At 33.1% G+C, this 19514-nt stretch overlaps 1 protein-coding gene across 4 annotated transcripts in view; it reads right to left on the minus strand.

The window, feature by feature from the left end:
• Positions 1-19514, minus strand: part of IQCH (IQ motif containing H) — a 296963-nt gene that overhangs the window by 154947 nt on the left and 122502 nt on the right. For 2 of the 4 annotated variants that reach the window (XM_074294733.1, XM_074294734.1), the window contains 2 exons: positions 16825-16950; positions 11556-11752 (listed from right to left, as the gene is read on the minus strand). In XM_074294733.1, the coding sequence (XP_074150834.1) occupies positions 11556-11752; positions 16825-16950 (323 nt within the window). Of the gene's footprint in view, positions 1-6418; positions 6508-9068; positions 9169-11555; positions 11753-16824; positions 16951-19514 lie in introns of those variants that run through there. The other 2 variants (XM_074294735.1, XM_074294736.1) reach the window with 2 other exon arrangements.

Raw genomic sequence — 19514 nt, forward strand, 5'->3', positions numbered from 1 at the left:
TCCACCATCTTGGTTTCTCCTCCCTCCTCCCTTTCCCTTCCTCCCTCCCCCCCAGATAGCCTGTGAACTTACAGTTAGTAAAGGTCAGAGGCAAGACTTTAACCCAAGCCTTTCCTGACTTTTAATTAAAGATTCTTTACATTATACCACACTGTCTTATACAACCAAGCCTAAAATGATTGGTTCACTTTTGATAAAGATTATATATGAAGAAGCAAAGTTGAGTGGATAATGCTCACTTGCTATTTCCACAGAACATTTGTCTAAAAGGAAAAAAAAATCAGCCTCACATTTTTTTTCCTATTCCAATGTCCATTTGTCTATCTGAAGTGAAATCTGAACTCTGTTTAACCTTTGAAGAAAAATCAAAAAATGGACCCAGTTTAATAAGACCATACAGACCTATACTAATCTTTTGCTCTTCAAAAATTATTCCTGTTTACTGGCTAGATATGATATAGAATCATAGCATGTTAAAGCTAAAAGAAGTCTTGGAGATCCATTAAGCCAATTCTTGTTTTCAGGAGATTTAGGTTTAAAAATTCCATCACCCAAGCTTTAGCTCAGTTTAGTTAGATAAGCCCAAATATTATCATCACACCATTTTATAGCTTATCTTAGTGGCCTAATGTAATTTGTAAGGTACTAAATAACTGTGAGCTAATATTATAGTATGGCTAAAGTTTGAGTGATGGAATTTTCTGAAATAAGAAGTGAAACCTAAATAGATGTGCATTGTGACAAAAACAGGCACTTTATCTAGAAAAGAAATTTGGCAAACTTTTTTTTAGCAAATGTTTTACCAAATATTAGAATTTCAATGTTTCCATAATAATGTAACATACTAATTAAAATGAAAGCTTCTTGAGAGCAGGAACTACTTTACTTTTGTCTTTGCACCTATATTTATTTGCTGGGCTGGCACATTAACAGGCACTTAATGAATGCTTGCCTACTGACTGATGTTTGGGATAATAAAAGGTTTTTATTTTCTTTATCTTAATAAGGATAAATATACCAAGACAAAGTTATCTATGCCCACTAGGTTGATAAATTATTAGGGCCAACCAAAAAATGAACTTCTCTTTCTAAGAAATTAAATTCTTCCTTAAGTGTGTTAAAATAATGTGCAATATCTCCCGTCATCCTTGCAGTGCATTTTTCAACTCCCACTGCCAAGTTGTTAGTAGGTTGGGCCAACAGAGAGAGTAGCTGCTGCTACCCTTAGCCTCTAAGGGGGGACCATCTGGGTACCTAGATTAGGTACCCTACTTCTCTTGCTGAGCCCCCACCATTGGACTTCATAGTAATTAGTTTTTTTTATTAAAGTCACTTATTCCTATGGTATAGCCACAGCATAAGATCATAAGGCTGAAAAGAAGCTCAGATGTCCTTTAGTCCACATCTCTCATTTTTACAGATGAGGAAACTGAGACATGAAGTTGTTTATCCAAAGTCACATAGGCAGTGAATACCAGAGGATTCCAACCCTATCCCTTTACTCAAAAATCAGCTCTTTTCATTGTAGAGATAATAATAATAATAATAATAATAATAATAATAATAAACAGGAGTCACAAAGATACTTCCCTCTATAATTTGGAGTGAACTTTTTCACTAATACTAACAGAAGCCTTTTCCAACTCCCATCACCAATAGAACTTTCCCTATGACATAATCTTCCAATTGCACAGAATATATCTTATATGTTTAATTTTTTGCATGTTATTTCCCATGTTAAAATGTGAGGTAAGGGCTTCCATTTTTACTTTTCTTTGCATACCCATCCTTTAGCATAATACCTAGCAAATTGTTTTTTATTTCTTTTTCAGCTGTGTCCAACTCATCTTGACCCCATTTGGGATTTTCTTGGCAAACATATTAAAGTGATTTGCCAGATCATTTTACATGTGAGAAAACTGAGGTAAACAAGGTTAAGTAACTTGCTCTGGGTCATGGTAAGTGCTGAATCAGAATTTGGATTCAGGTCTTCCTGATTCCAGGCCCAGCACTGTACCTACTATGTCATCTTAGCCCTCCATGCCACAGCTATGAATAAACCCAGAACTAATTTTTAAAGGGCCTGAAATATTAGCACAGACTCTTTTACTAAAGCTCATACATGTTTCTTGTTAGGCCCTCCAACCAAGTCCTACTCAATTCTTACCTAAATAACCAAATCAAAACCATTTGTTTTCTCACTTGTCTTTAATAATCAGCTAGAGAGGAGGAAGCATTAAGGGAAAGTACAATGGCAGAATGAAAGCTAATATGGACAACAGAGACAGAAAAACTAAAAATCAGAAAACTGTATTACTGCCCAGTGTGATAAAGAAATTAAATTACACTTGGTAACAGCTGAATAAGAGTGCAGTGAAGTGTATAATATATGTGAGAAAGATTAACTGCAAAAATACTTAAGATGAAAAAAAAGTTTTAGCACTCAGAAAAGTGAGCTTCAGTTATCTGCAGATTCCTTAGTATGCAAGAGTACATTCTTCAATGAGGTTTGATAAATGAAGCATTACTGTATATAGGAAAGGGTCTCCTGTTTTGTCAATGCATTATAAGTCATAGCTCCTAAATGCCCAATGACAAGTAAATTGAAATGAAATGAGTGGCAATGGAAATGCTTCTAGTAGTCAGAGTGAAGGGTAAGGGTGAAATGGAAGCCAAGAATTTATGTGATATTTGTCTGTGTTAAGATAAAAGAGTATCCAGGAACAGATTGGTGATAGTCCAGCTCTCCTTCCAGTCTGTTATATCCCATCTGGGACATTGTGTTCATTTATGGGCACCACATTTTAGGAAAGACATTGATAAACTGAATAAAAGTCCAGAGGAAGGTGTTTAATATGATAGAGAACCTTCAGATCATGCCATAGATGAAGATTCTTAGAAGGAACTGGATATGTTTAGCCTAAAAAAGAGAATATGTAGGCTAGCTGCTTTTATAAATGTGAAAAGGATTACAATTTTCCTTAATTAGCTGAAAATGAATTAAGTGCTATAATTTGGGCAAATTTGTTTAATCTAAAATACTTAGTTATATCTAGACTTGTGGGGTGGTATTTTGGGACAGAAAGTATCATTCTTCAGGTGGATTACTCTAGAAAGTTGTCCAACTCAAGCTAAGAAGGATTATGGGTCAAGATAAGTCAAAATCACTGTTGTGAGATGACCAGTTTAGACAATATAGTTATCATTCAGCCTTGGACTTAATATGTTTTGACATGAACTGCCAATTACCTTGCCTTGATATATTATTTATAAATTTATAAATATTTTTCCTTGTGAATAAATTCCAGAAAATGGATTATTGTGGTCTGGATGATATAGTGGACAGGGGTAAAGAGGCAACAAAGGGGCAGATGTTAAATAATAGATCTAATTATCCTGGCAGAGGCTGAATAATGGAGAACAGGTAATTAGGGATTGCCAAAAATATCAGAACCCCAAACTAGATTCTTTTATACTAAGCAGTAACTATGAATATTATTCAAGTAGACTCTTTAGAGAAGGGTTACAAGGAATCCATAAAAGATCCTTTTCCACCATAGAAGCCTTTTTTAATTACATGGGCAATCTAGAATTGTGTTTTACACAGAGCATTTGTTGGGAGTACACCAATCTACCTGATATTTCTGGCCACACTTGCTAAAGTGAAGGTTTCATTTCCTTTTTTCAATATTCTATCCATCATACATTTCTGGGAGAACAATCCCAGATTCTTTAAGAAAGTCCTAGCTAAGACTTTCCAGTCCTGGAAAGATCTCCTATATCTATATGCTTTCCCCTCTCTTTTTATCTGTACTGCCAGTTGCTTAAGTCTTAAGTTACCAGATTCTTTCTATAGTTCTCAAAGACCTGGGGATCAGATGATTTGGGGTTTAGTACTATTTCTTCAACAAACTAATTGGGTTCCCTTGTGCAAATTGTTTAATCTCTCTTTGAGTGGGCCATTGTGTCTTCATCTATAAAATGAGAGAATTAGAATAGTTGATTTCCATGGTCTCGATAGATGAGGATCATATGATCTGGAAAGAATGAAGATATCCGTACTTCACATAGGTCACTAAATCTTTAATCTCATTGGAGTGTAGGAGGGATGCTCCCAATAAAATTAGCCTTTTATCCATACTTTCTCATCCTAAGCAAATTTTGCCAATATCTTTCCATAAATCCTCTCTATTATATCTGTTACCCTAAAGATCTTACATGGTCTTTTTGACTTTTCATGGACACTCAAGACCAGAGTGTTGATCAGAGAAATGCAAATTAAGACAACTCTGAGGTATCATTACACACCTGTCAGATTGGCTAAGATGACAGGAACAAATAATGATGAATGTTGGAGGGGATGTGGGAAAACTGGGACACTGATACATTGTTGGTGGAGTTGTGAACAGATCCAACCATTCTGGAGATCAATATGGAATTATGCCCAAAAAGTTATCAAAATGTGCATACCCTTTGACCCAGACATACTACTACTGGGCTTATACCCCAAGGAAATACTAAAGAAGGGAAAGGGACCTGTATGTGCCAAAATGTTTGTGGCAGCTCTTTTCGTTGTGGCCAGAAACTGGAAATTGAATGGATGCCCATCAATTGGAGAATGGTTGGGTAAATTATGGTATATGAATGTTATGCAATATTATTGTTCTGTAAGAAATGACCAGCAGGAGGAATAAAGAGAGAGGCTTTCGGAGAGACTTACATGAACTGATGCTGAGTGAAATGAGCAGAACCAGGAGATCATTATACACTTCAACAACAATACTGTATGAGGATGTATTCTGATGGAAGTGGATATCTTCAACATAGAGAAGAGCTAATCCAATTCCAATTGATCAATGATGGACAGAATCAGCTACACCCAGAGAAGGAACACTGGGAAATGAATGTAAACTGTGAGCATTGGTTTTTGTTTTTCTCCCCAGGTTATTTTTACCTTCCGAATATAATTCTTCCTTTGCAACAACAACAACAAAATTCGGTTCTGCACATATATATTGTACCTAGGATATACTATAACATATTTAATATGTATGGGAATGCCTGCCATCTAGGGGAGAGGGTGGAGGGAGGGAGGGGAAAAATTCGGAACAGAAGGAATACAAGGGATAATGTTGTAAAAAATTACCTATACATATGTACTGCCAAAAAATGTTATAATTATAAAATTAATTTTAAAAAAGGAATATTAGCATTAGTAAGATGGACTTCTGTGGTAACTAGGCACTTGGATCACTGAAAGTATTATATGGTTTCCCAAATATTATGTGATCTGACTTCTTTCTATTATTTAATTCTGAACCCAGTTCCCTATTCATCTGTATCATTTGTTTAAGATGCTCTTGTTAGTCTTGATAAACTCATTCCCTTCCCCATATGAGCAAAACACGTTTTTCATCCACTTTGACAAAGTAGTTTCACCACTTTGCTAGTGTGGATTAACTATTTCTTTTGCTTAACTGTGACTAAGGAGGCATTGTATTGTTCTAGAGTTAGGTGAAATCAACAACATGCAATACCAAAATAACGTGTACTTAAAGAAGCTTTCTGGTATTAGGGAAAATCCTTTTTTTCTTAGGACTTTGCATAAAATAAGAAATACTCTGACACACTGGTGAATACTGAGAGTGAATACATGTTTTTTTGTTTAGTTGGAAAAATGAAATGTGATTGATGGCAATGATGATAGTAGCCTTGGTAGTGGTGATGGTGATAGTGGGAGATGATTTATTCTTCTGAAAATACTTTTTTTCTATTACCCTGATAGAGAGATAAATTACAGAATCATAGGATCATAGAAGGAAATTTATTTTCTAGTCCAGAGATTTTAAAACTTTTTCTACCCACAATCCCTTTTTACCTGAGGAATTTTTTATGTGACCCCAGGTATATATGTATACAAATCAAACATTTGCTGACAATAAAACACAATTTTATGACCATCACATTCACTTACCATATGGGGTTGTGACCCACAGTTTAAAAACTTCAAGTCTACCTAATAATATGGGAATCACATTATTATTCCCAACTTGTAGAATCTAATACTTGTAATTATAGAAAACTTAAAAAACTTCACAAAGTAGCTTATTTCTTACACCTCTGACTAATCTGGAATTCTTTCTTCTATTGAAATCTGCTACTCATTAGTATTTGAAGCCACATATAAGTTAGTCCAATTTGAATTCCAGATGATAGCCCTTAAAATATTCATCTCTCTTAAATCTTCTTTTTTTCAAAATTCATCATCATTAGCTTATTCAAATGACACTTAAATAGTGTAAACACTCAAGTGTTCTTAACTGGTATTTAAAAAAATACTTATAAAATTTTTTTATACTAGTATTTCAAAATAATAATCAGTGTCCTTTTTCAATACTATTTATTGAATTTTACTCACTTAAGAACAATTTTCTGAGAAGGGGTTCCAGAAGTTTCACATGGCTGCCAAAGAGGATCATGACACAAAACAGCATAAGAACCCCAGACTACAGGAGAAAGAGTTATGCATATAACTTAATGGGTCATAAGCCAGATAATTCAGACATTCTTTTACACAGAAGGAAATATTATTCATTCATCTCAATATCTTGGTTACCTTCTCTAGATTCCAGTTTGACAAAATGTTTCTGAAATTTTGATTTAATAAATGAATATAATCTTTGAGGTATGATCTAACTAGCAAAAAGTTCTATTAATGTATGTAGTCTCTGTATTCTGCTGAACACTACTTACAGTAATTATACTATCAATTTCTTCTAAATCACTGAACAAAACAATACCGAAGATAAGAGTCTTTGCCATGACAATAAAGATTTGATAGGTGAACATCAAATCTTAAGTAAAATTTTGGAGCTTCAACCAATTATTAATTCACTGAATTGTGCTGCTATCCAATCCACATTTCTTTATCTACTTCTCAAGTATATGAGAAGAAAATATTTGAATATCTGGTAGAATCCAAATAAGATATTTTTACAGCATTCATGCTGATCTGTCATCCTTCTAGCAACATGTTTCTAAAATGGATAGTCTGGCATATCTTGTTTTTAGTGACCTAAATGCTGATTCCCAGTAATCACCCTTCTCTTTCTCAGAGTTCAAAGATTATCTGTTTAGACTTTTCTAGGAGTCAGCATTTAGTTCACCTTCAGACAACATTCTCATCTCTCCAGTCTCTATCACCATCCTATTCTCTCTGATCACTCAAAAATCATTATTAATGACCTTTTTTTTTCTGCAAAAAAAGAATCCCCCCCCATATCATTGTTTATAATGTATGTCTGTGTTTGTAATATCAGGGGATTTGAACTTGCTTTGAAATAACTAAATGCTTATCTACCATTTCTTCAATTATCTTGATAACTTTCTTAACAGAAATAGACCTTTACAGAATATTTTAAGGTTTTCAAAGTACTTTAAATACATTATGACATTTGAATACTAGAAAAACCTTATTTAGAAGATACTACAGGTATTATTTTCAGCATTTTACAGATGAGGAAATGGGCTCATAGAGATAAAAGGGATTTACCCATGTCACACAGCCAATAAGTTCCACGGTGGGATTTGATCCTCAGTGTTTCTGATTTCAAGCCAAGTACTCTATCACACTGCCTTTCAATCTCTTAACCATTTTTATTTTTTATTTTTTTTTACCTTTTCCACCCTGGAGATCATTCTTTTTGAAAGAAGAGATGGAAGAAAAAAAAAGAAGTTGCTTCAACATGAAAAAAGATCAACTTGCATTTTGGAATATATTATTAGCTCCACTCCAAATAACAGATTTTCCTTGCTTTTTTTTGTGATAGGAGATTGCTTGCTTAGCAACCCTGAATTATTATAATTACAAAAAATACCTAATTACATTCTAGTTCCTTGGAATGGAGTTATAATAACTGATCTCTCTTACTTAAATACTGTCAGAAAAATAGGTCTCAGAAGAGAGGAGTGTTGCAATGAATCGTGGGATTAGGTTGAAGAGAAATTTTTTTGTATTAATAGAGTTGGACTTCTTGCAACTTCACTTGCCCTCAGATTCAGCATAGAAGTCATATTGAGGGGCAAAGAGTGTTATGATTACTTCAAATCCTCAAGGAGTGTGAAGAAGGGAGTTTATAAAAGGAGGTAATGTAATATAGCGTACCATAATCAGAGGACTTGAGTTCAAATCTCAGTTCTGTCTCTTAGTACCTGTGTGATCTTTGGGATTCCTCTTTCTGACACCTTAGTTTCTCATCTATAAAAGCAGGAGGTTGGACTAGACCTCATAAATTAAGGATTTAATTCCCTTCTAAGTTACCTTTCTGCTCTAAATCTATAATTCTATGACCCATAGACCCCAAGTCCCTTTAATTTCGAGATCTGTCAATCTAAGAGTACATAAAGAAGAAAATGGTAATTAATTACACCAAATCTGATGAGATCACAAGTTTTGAGTGGGCAAGTTTTAAAGACGTAAGATCCTTTGCAATCTCTTTTCTTCCTTGAGTTGATCTCTTCCTTTATTTTCTCTTCCTGGTAAATGGCAGTATTTTCTTCTCATTCTTTGTCTTCTGGTTTTGGAGTTTGCAGGCCTACATGGCCTTGTATCAATGTGGGTCCAACTAGGTCCAAAAGAAGTCACCCAATTTCATTCTATTTGCAGGAACACTTATTTTTTATTCATTTCAGAGTCACTGTTAAGATTCAGAGTTTATAGACATTGTTTTGAATGAATTCTTTTTTGTACAGAGCTAAGAAGTTTCCTGAAAAGTCCATTAGCTTGGGAGTCTATTCCTCTCCACTCTCCAGAAAAAAATATAAGGTCTCTGTCTATTCAGTGGAATTCAGCCATCCTGATACTTAATATCCAAGTGATCCTACACGTTATTGCTGGGAAGAGTGGGATGTATCAATTGTAATGCCCATTTCCCTCTCAGAACAGTGCTGTTAACCTTGTAGGTGCATTGTCATGAACAAAGCATCACCTTTGACTTTTTGTTCTTTATACATCATGAAAATAGGGGGGGCAACCCAATCTCCAGTACCATAGATAACCTCATTCTTACCTGGTCAGTTTTTATTGCCAGAGGAATTGACCATGCTGCTGTTCCTGAGTGCTTTGATCTGTCATCTCAAAAGCAGTCAGTGGCAGCAGAACTACAAAGATGAAAGTCATAAAAGAAGGAGCATTGGAGATCCCTAAAAGAGCACAAATAGTAGTTATTAATTTATTTGAAATAACCTATTGGGAATCAAGACTCCTCCTGAGATTCTACAACAAAGGGGGATAAATTTAGGGGTGGGAGAGGGAGAGGAAAGGGAAGAAGGAGAAACATTGGGTTTATTTGTACTATTTCACTTTTAAAAAATGGACTTTAATTTTTTAATCTTAGGGCTAAGGCCAGATTCTCATATGACTAAGCTAAACTTTTAAGAAACAACCAGATCCTATGTTTTGACTGAAGAGTAGGAAGATGAACCAGGTGTTCTAGAAAGAAATGATGAAATATATTTTAAATGAACTAGCATAATTTAAAGAATGATTTTGACTATATATTTCACACATATATATGTGTGTATGTATATGTATATACATATGTGATCCTATTGCCCCATGTGCATAGAACAAGAGAACTTTTGTTGAGGTCTCCAGCTGTCACATGTGCTTTCCTTACTTCTGCCCTGCAGCAAGAATATATTTTAAAGGAGGTGACATCAGGCGACAGACTCCAAATTTTAACTAGTCACACAAATTACAGACCTTTATTTCAAACTGCCCTCTTGACCCCAGACATCTGTTTCTTCCCTACACTGCAGAATGAGACACAGTCTAAATCAAAATGACTCTCATGGGCAATTCTGCAAAACAAATACAACACATAGAGTTTTCCAATGCTTCTCCTGCTGTGCCCGCCTGCTCTGTCTTTCTACACAGGCAGGAGTTAATAGTCAGAAACCTTTTATACAACAGGACATAAATGTTCTACTTGCTAAGGGGTGCTGTTTGGTCTGAAGCAAGATGAGAGGATTGGACAAAGTGAAAATACTTCAAATAGGAGGTAAATGTCTAGTTCTAGAAGAATTTAGAAAAAAAGGGTATTTGGAAGAAGGGAGTTTGTTATCAACCCATTCCCAAATGTGAGAATTGGCCCCAATTGTATCATTTCAATATGTTCCAGTATGTTGGAACAAGCACAAGCACTAGATCTGTTAGCTTTTTAAATTTCCACATCCAAAGTACAACTCAGAGAAGATTTAGAACCTACATTTAGGATAGAAGAGCCAATTCAAAGATGTGATACCAATTTGGGGCCACAGGGAATAGCTTGAAATTCTACTGCTTCTAGCGGTAAACAAAAGCTATGCGAACTCAACAGAAGGGGAAATTAAGGCTAAGGCTAATTAGCAGCGAGAAAATAGCTCCTTGTCACCATTTTGTCAAGTTTGGGGGTGGGGGGAGGGAGTGAATATCAAGCAATAAAACAACCTAAATCCAGTCACAATATTTTCATTACCTGTAGATTGAGTTCCCATTACACACTACAATTTGTACTTGAATATGTTGAGAGTAAAAACAGGTGCTTCCCATGCTCTTATTATGGTCTTTGTGCACATCTAGCCTATAGCCCTCTCACAGCCTGTTAAACAGCTGAGTTTGAAACAATAATGATACATAAGAAACATTGGCCTGAAGGCACGTCTGTCTTGGGATTTGGCCATTTACATTGATTTTTAACACACATTTTTCATGAAACACAAATATTTGCCATGGCAACTGCAGCATCACATGATACCCTGATTCATAAACAGGCAGAACATTTCTTGAGGGGAAATCACACACAGAAGCTGGAAAGATAGTAAAAAATCTCAAAAAAAATTTGAGGAATTGGAAGATAAAGGTTTGACGAAGAGAGGGAGAAGAATCTAGTCTACAGATTCAGTAGAATTAAGTAAGATCTTCTGTGCTACTACTGTTCATGGTCTTTTAGCTAAGACAGCTGGAAAATGACAGAATGAGAAACACAAACAGGCCAGCTGTCCTCTATGTAAAAAAAAAATATTAATTATCACAAGTTTGTATCCAATCCAGAAATATAAACTGGTAAGGCCATATTAATGAAGTCTAGTATTTTAAAATGGATATTAACACTAATTCATCTATGATAGGTTATTAAAAAACGAGATGTCTTCCCATTTTGCAATAGAGAATTACCTTTCTCCTCTGTGAAACAAAACCAAAATTATCCTATGTACAGCTTGTGGTGCTTTAAATTTCCTTCCTATATTTGTTTTAAAGAATAATAAAAGTATTTAATTAATTCCTCAGAATATTTTCAAAATAAAATACAAGCCACAGGTCAATATATACATATATTGTATATATATATATATATATATATATATATATATATATATATATATATATATATATCAGTATATGAAATTTAACACCTACAAAAACAAATTTATGCATACAACAAAGGAATAAGTTGTGAAAACTAACTATGATCCAAAATATTTTTATCTTTATTTAGAAATAAAAATATAAATACCGCGATTTTAGATTTAACTCGATGGGCCATTTTTGGTTTTGTTATCTGCTGTGTTTTCAAAATTGATGAGAAAGAGATGCTGGGTGGAGGTGGACCTCTTTCGCCTGTACTTGGAGGAATCTTCACTTCAAGATCTCTGGGTTTAGGGAGGTCAACATGGTCTATATTAATCACTGGCAAGGCTTTTTCAAATTTTCCTGTTTTGAAGAAATAAAGTATCTTCTGTCATTAACTTCAAATAGAATAATATTAGGCTAATATTAGAAATTAAAGGAAACTACATAAGTTCTACTAGAATGAAAAACTACTTACTTTTAAGAATGTGGCACACATGAAAAATCAGAGTTTTTAAAATGAGTTTTAAAAATATTGGAGGGTAATTGTTACCTTTATAAAATATTTTGCCATAAAAATCCTTTAATTCCCATTGGCAGTCCCCATAGGGAATTCAAAATAGAATTCAATGCATATGCAACTTTTCAAAAATGTAACTATTTCATTAAGTGAGGTACAACTATTTATTTGTCAGTCTTTGACACAGAACATACACTTTTCCTATTGCTCAATAATATACAAGATAGCCCTAGAACAAGGCTTTTATTTCTTTGTACTAGGTATGGACCAAAGTTTCATCATTATTATTACCAATAGTCATAATGAAAGATGTAGAAAAAAATTTTTGACTAACTAAAATTTCTGTTTTATCTCCTCATCATTTCTTAGTACTTCAGTACATTGTACATGTATTCAAACATTCAAAGGAAACAAGTGATATTGATCAAGGTTATGTGTTTTGTATTATAAACTATATAAATCGCACAGTTCATAGAGCCATTAGAAATACATAAGATATCCACAGTTTTTAATCCACAGTCACTCTGTGGAAGCTGTTTTTGTCTTTCATTGTATCCCAAATTGTTAGTGGAATGCTTGACTTAAATACTTAATAAATGCTTTTTGACTGACAACCTTTTGCTGCCACATTTCTCAAATGTTTTCTTATATATTTTTGCAGCATTCATTCACTCATATGTTTACAAGTCAGTTTTTATGCCCATTGGCTTACCAAAGATTCATTCCTGGAGTTGCCTACATTACTAACTTCAAAGACTTTTTCTCAGTCCTTATCCTCCTTGACTTGCCAGTCACATTTAATAGCATAGGATACCTTCTCTTTCCAAGCTTTGCATTCCCTTGGATTTGAGACATGACACTCACTTTCTGATTTTTCTTTCATTTTTATGAATGATATTTGTTTCATTACTTAATTCCACTCCCAAAATGCTTCTCCTTAAACCTGAGTATGCCCCAGAACTGTTATCAATAGGTAGCCACCTACATAGTGTGATTTGTGGGAGGGTTGAGCATATTGCCCAAATATCTTTGCTGCTTGTTATTCCATCATCTGAGTTTTGTTCTTTTGAGTAGGAAAGGTTTTAAAGTGTCTCTCCGCATTTACATGAAAAGTTCCCTGAGAGGGGCCTTTTTCCTTATTAACTTAGTTTTATTTATTCAGAATTTAGAAGAATTCAGAATTCCTATTAGTAGGAATAGAGCATAGGATATGGGAAAGTTATTATTTTCCAGAAGAGAAGAAAAGAGTACAAAGAGGGGACAAATTTGAATTACTTTATAGCTTTGTCTAAGACTAGTTTAAATCTGTCTAAAGATCTTGATCCTTTATTCTCTTTTCATTCTACTCAGGCTTCAAATGAACAGCATCTGTACCAATTTCTCCTAATTTCATTTCTAGCCTCAACTTTTCACCTTCACTTTTCTCCTCATGCCATCACAATTCTGAGAATGTTTTTTCCCATTTCTGTCTATTCTCTCCTTCCCATGCTGCATGCTGCCACTCCAAATCTATCCATTCCATTACCTTTAATCAATAATTTTCTTTGGGTTTCTTGTTTTCTTATTGGAGTTTGTTTTGTTTGCAAATAAAATTGTAGTATTTGGTACATTCAAGTTGTAATCCAAATAAAAGAGCAGTTACTTTCAAATTCCTACAGATGTCAAAATATATATATGTATATATATTATGCTTAATGATTCTTAAGAGAAGTTTCATGTTTTAAAGATATTCTGATATGTTCTTGTTGAAAATTCCATCCTTTTAACTCAAAACTAAGCTAGAAATTCGGCTTTGTTCACAAAGTCATTTAATTCTGCTTAAGTTATTGATTGTCTAAAGAGGAAAAGATGACTTCAAATGGGGGATCACCATTTCACTGGTCTCCTACTATGTCATTTCCTCTAGGTTCCAAGTTTCTGATGGTTTTGGTAGTAGTTCTCCATATGCGAAATAGATCTTTTAGCTTATAATAAATTTGGATTTGGATATTGCACATTATGTTTAGATTTGGATGGTATCTATAATAAATTTGTTAAGCAAAAATAGCAATCCATTGAAGGGTCTTTTCTATTCTTTCCTGATCTTGAGAACCACAATTGACCTGAACAAGCTTTATGTATCCAATTAATTATTTAGTTTAATAGCACAAATAAGAGGCTCAAATCTAATTCTAATCAGCTACATTGCCACTAAAATAAAGATTTATGATCTAGAATAGTGGTTTTTATTTGTAAAATTTTTAAGTTAGATCACTACACATATAATAAAAGCAATTAAGATTGCTATACTTGTGTGACAGACTGAAAATTTAAGTAACATTCACTAACACCTTCAAAGTAATATTAGAAAATAAGATTAGAAACAATATTAATATTTGCAAATTATTCTCCTAGCACAACACACAATGGTAAGAATAGTTGGCTACTATGTTCCAGTCTGCCACATTACAAAAAAGTTTTTTGGGAGTTAAAACAGCATGCAAAAACTTCGCACTACCTCTCCTTCTGACTTTCTCAGTAGTCCTATCTCCCAATCAAATTAAAATTTATATCAAATTATTAACATGTTACTCAGTAATGATAGGTGATTGAGAAATTACATTCACATTTTTAAAATTCAACATCAAAAAATACATCTAAAACAAAAAAGAAACTTCCACGTGGCAGTATGAGGGCTGTACAGTGTAATAAATAAAAAATATGTGAAGGACTTTGTAAAGCCATGTAAATAAACATAGGCTATAATAATAATAAAATCTAATATTTGAATAGAACTCTACAATTTTTGAAGTAAATTCATAGATAATCACTTGAACCTCACAACAATTCTATAGGATAGTCATGGCAAGTTTTATTGCCTTGCATATAAAGAAATTGATGCTCAGAGAGATTAGGTAATTTTTATAAAAGTTATATGTTCTAGTTCAAAGAAAGAGAAAAGGAATGAGATTTTTTAGGATTAGGGATATCTGAAGATATCTGTACAACTCCTACAGTATCTCTGCTACAGACTTGCCAAACCAATTATGGGATCTTGCTTTATAGATATCCCATTGGAATTTCAATCTTGTTATTAAATCCAAGTTTATTCCCCCCCCCCCCCCAAACCTCTTTCTTCTTTCTGACTTCACTATTCACCTAATCTCACAATCACAAAATTTGGACTTGGAAGGGAACTTAGTGTCCATGTAGTCCAAAGCATATGCCAAAGGAACCCTACTGTAATATACCTGGTCAAATAGTCATTCAGACACTGCTTGAAAACTTTACCAAGAATGTAAAGCCTGCTCCTTTCCAAGGCATTCTGGTCTACCTTTAGTGAGTTAGCTATAATGGTTAGGAAGCTTTCCCAACATTTCACCTAAATTGGCTTCTTTTTTTCTCAATAATATTTTATTTTTCCAATTACGTGTAAGGATAGTTTTCAATATTCATTTTTGAAAGATTCCAAATTATTTCTCCCTCTCTCCCTCCTGCTCCCCTCCCCAAGTCAAGGAAGCAATCTGACATAGATTCTACATGTATGATTTTTTAAACATATTTCAATATTTGTTATTGTGAAAGAAAAATCAGAACAAAAGGAAAAAAAAAACTACGAGAAAGAAGAAGCAACCCCTCAAAATGGTAAAAATAGTGTGCTTCAATCCTCATTTCAGTCTCCACAGTTCTTTCTTTGGATGTGGATAGTGTTTTCCATTCTGAATCTAATGAAATTGTCTAGGATCACTATATTGCTGAGAAAAGCTAAGTCTATCCTAGTTGATCATCACATAATATTGTTGTCATTGTATATAATGTTCTCCTGGTTCTGCTTATTTCATTTAGCATCAATTCAGATAAGTCTCTCCAGGCCTCTCTGAAATCATCCTACTGATCATTTCTTATAGAACAATAGTATTCTTTTACATTCATATACCACAACTTATTTAGCCATTCCCCAACTGATGGAGATCCACTCATTAAATAGACTTCTTTGCAACTTCTACCCGTAATTCCTGTTCTGTTCTTCATGCCAAACAGAATAAGTTTAATCTCAAATGGCTGAAACTTTTATGTTATCACTCTTCACTCTCCCTCACTTCTTACATTCTTCCATTTCTGTAGATTCTACCAATGAAAAGCCCTTTATATATCTTTTCTCTATTTCTTACTTCCTTGGTGACCATTTTTTGTTAGGCCCCCATTATCATCTTAATTACCACATTAGGGCAATAAGTCCTAATTACCACGTTAAGAAAAATTTTGTAACATCACATTGACTAGTGTCTATCATATTCTTCACTTTCCAGTCTTATGCTTCAAGCTAGAATATGTATTTCCCATACATGTCCTATGTTTTCCATCTCCATGTTTCTGCTTATGCTGTTCCCCAAGCCTCGAATATTCCCATTTGCTATGCCACCTTTTAATTTGTATATAGTCTATTAAGTCTGAATCAAAAGTATTCTACCTCAAGGAGCTTTTGATGATTCTTCCTCCTTGCTCCCACCCACCTCAATAATGACCTTTCTCATGTAGTATTTTACTTATACCTTTGTTTATTTTAGCATTTAATTTTGTGTTAATAAAAATGTGCATTTTTAAAGTTTTTATTTGTGTACTTTACTACAAGTTCTGTGAGGACAAGCACTGAGTTTCCTCTAAGTTTTGTAGTCCTCAAAAGATGCTATACAGAGCTGTGCCTACAGTCAGAAATTCCCATGTTTATTGAATTGAGCAGTTGATGATGATGATGAAGATTTTTATTCAATAAGCTGCAGTCTAAAGTCATTACAATTGCCTTTTGATTTTTTAAGTTCTGAAAAAAAAACTTTTTGTTTAATCACTGAAGATGTTAATTAAATACAAGTATTCTAATTTTTGATAAAAGACAATTTATTTACTCCCCTAATTGTACATAGATAATAATACTCACTTCTGGATTTGGTCTTAGGTTGTTTATAAGAATGAAGGAAAGCAGTTTTAGGTATGATAGGTGGGGTTTCGAAAGTAATTTTTGCTGCTGGTGGGATTAGTCCTCGTTGAATCATACTCAAAATACCTTTAAAGTGATATGACAAAACATGAATTTATTTCTAAATAATAATAATAATAATAATAGCTAGTGCTTTAAGACTTGTAAAACACTTAATATATGCATCTCATTAGTTTTTTCCATGAGTCATAGAAATTCTAAAAGTCTATAGAGTTCCTAAATGCTTAAGTATAATATTTCTTTTCATAAAATTACATAGATCACTTTGATTCATTTGAATACAAGGAAAACTAGCTACATAAATCATTCAGGTTTTTGCATTGAAAGAAAGTATTAACTTAGTAAGAATAAAATTTCAATTAAAAATTAAAAAAAAATTACAAGGTAAAACACCCCTGGGATACAAGATAAATTTGGAATTGTGAACAAGGTAAAGTTTCTCTGTGAAGAGAAGCTTGGAAGCTAATTTCAAATCAGGGAGATCTAAGGCTTAGGGCTGGATCTTGACATACTACAGAGGTTAATTGTAGCTATGTTCTAAAAATGTGTTCTTAAAGGTTTTTGATTGGAACTCAGGAGACATTTTTACATAGCAGTTTCTCTCTAGCTCAAGTTACAATTACCTATTTAACAGGAATTGCCTGAACATATAAATATATACATATACAGAAACATTATATTCTAGAACCTCTCAACTTTTATGTTTTTAGGGGGGAAAGCATTCAAAGATTCAACTTGATGTGCTAGGAGCATGTCATAGTGTTTAAAACTAAAAAGAACTTAATTCAGTTCTTCCCTTTCCAAATCCAGTGTTCTTTCTATTTCTGTAAGCTGTTTCTCTAGATATTTCATCTTCTATGTGCACCTTTTTACATGCAAAAAAAAAAAAAAGTTCTTTCAAACATAGTTCTTCCTCTCTTCCACCTCTTAGAATGTTTAGCTTTCTTCAAACCTCAGGTCAAGTCCCACCTTCTAGGAAGCCTTTTGGAATTCCCCTCACTAATAGTGACTTCCCTTCAGATTTACTTTTGTTTTTTGTACATATTTATAGTTGTACATGGTATCTCTCCTGATAGAAGGTAAGATCCTTTTTTATTTCTATGATTGATTTTATTCTTGGCACAGTTCTTGGAACGCAGTAGGTACTTAATAAATGCTTGAATTATATATTTTAACACAAATAACTGAATTATTAACTGAATTGGAGCAAATATGTTTGCCTAGGGGGACAGAAGAAAGAAAAGTAAAAAAATCTAGGGTCAAATCTTACCTTACAAGATTTTTAAGGCAAGCTTTGTAAGGTAAAATTTAACTTATAAGCTGTGTGAGCCCAGGGAAGTTATCTTAACTTTCTGATCTTCAATTATGCTGATAGTTTTTTTAATATTGAAACAGTTCTGCATTTATAATAAACATCCTACCGAGTCATAGTGTATGATCTTTGTGATATTTTGCTGTAATCTCAGTGCTAGCATTTTATTTTATTTTTTGCATCAACATTGATTAATAAAATTGGCCTATAGCTTTTTTTTTTTTTTATTTTGCTCTGCCTGATTTAGGTATCAGCACCACATTTATGTCACAAATATGTCATATATTCTCAGGGAGAGCTCATTGATAGCTTGTTTAATTCATTTTTCTAAGATAACATTAAAGTCTTTGATTTTCTCTTTTGTTAATCTGGGCAATTTTTATTTTTGCAAATATTCATCCATTTCACTTAGATTATTTGGACAAAATAACTCATAATCGCTTTAATTTCATCTTCATTGGGAGTGAATTCATCTTTTCATTTTTGATACTGGTAATTTGCTTTTCTTCTTTTTTAAAAAGTCAAATTAAACAAAAGTATTGTTATTTTATTGGTTTTAAAATAAGCTATTCTTAGTGTTATTATTTTAATGTTTTTTTAAAAAATTTTATTAATCTCTCCTTTGATTTTCAAGATTTCCAATTTGTGCTTAAATAGGGATTTTAAATTTGTTCCTTTTCTGATTTATTTAGTTGTATGTCCAATTCATTTATCTGGTCTTTTTCTATTTTATTGAGCTAAGTATTTAGATAAAACTTTTCTTCATCTCATAGATTTTTATGTTGTCTAATTGTTATCATTCTCTTTAATGAAATTATTATTTCTATGATTAGGTTATTTTGTTTCCAATTCATTTTTAATGCATTTCTGTGATCCTTTATTGAATGTAATTTTTATTGAAAAGAATACATTTAATACTTCTGCTTTTCTGCATTTATTTGTGAAGTTTATATGCCATAATACACAGGCAATTTTTGTGTAGGTGACATATACTGCTGAGAAGAGGCATATGCCCTTCTATTTTCATTCAATTTTCTCTAGAGGCCTATTATATCTAACTTTTCAAATGTTTGTCTATTTGTCTTTTTGACTTTTTTCCTTTTTTGGGTGGATTCATCCAATTCTGAGAGGGAAAAGTTGAGGTCTTATACAAATATAGTTTTATTGTCTATTTTAAGAATTTGAATACTATACCATTTGGTACATATATGTTTAATATTGCTGTTATTTCATTGTCCATAGTAACTTTCAGCAAAATATAGTTTTTGTGATTTTCTCTTTTAATTAGACTTTTGCTTTCTTTGAGATTACGATTATG

This window comes from Sminthopsis crassicaudata, chromosome 2, assembly GCF_048593235.1.
Source record: "Sminthopsis crassicaudata isolate SCR6 chromosome 2, ASM4859323v1, whole genome shotgun sequence".
Lineage (NCBI taxonomy): Eukaryota > Metazoa > Chordata > Mammalia > Dasyuromorphia > Dasyuridae > Sminthopsis > Sminthopsis crassicaudata.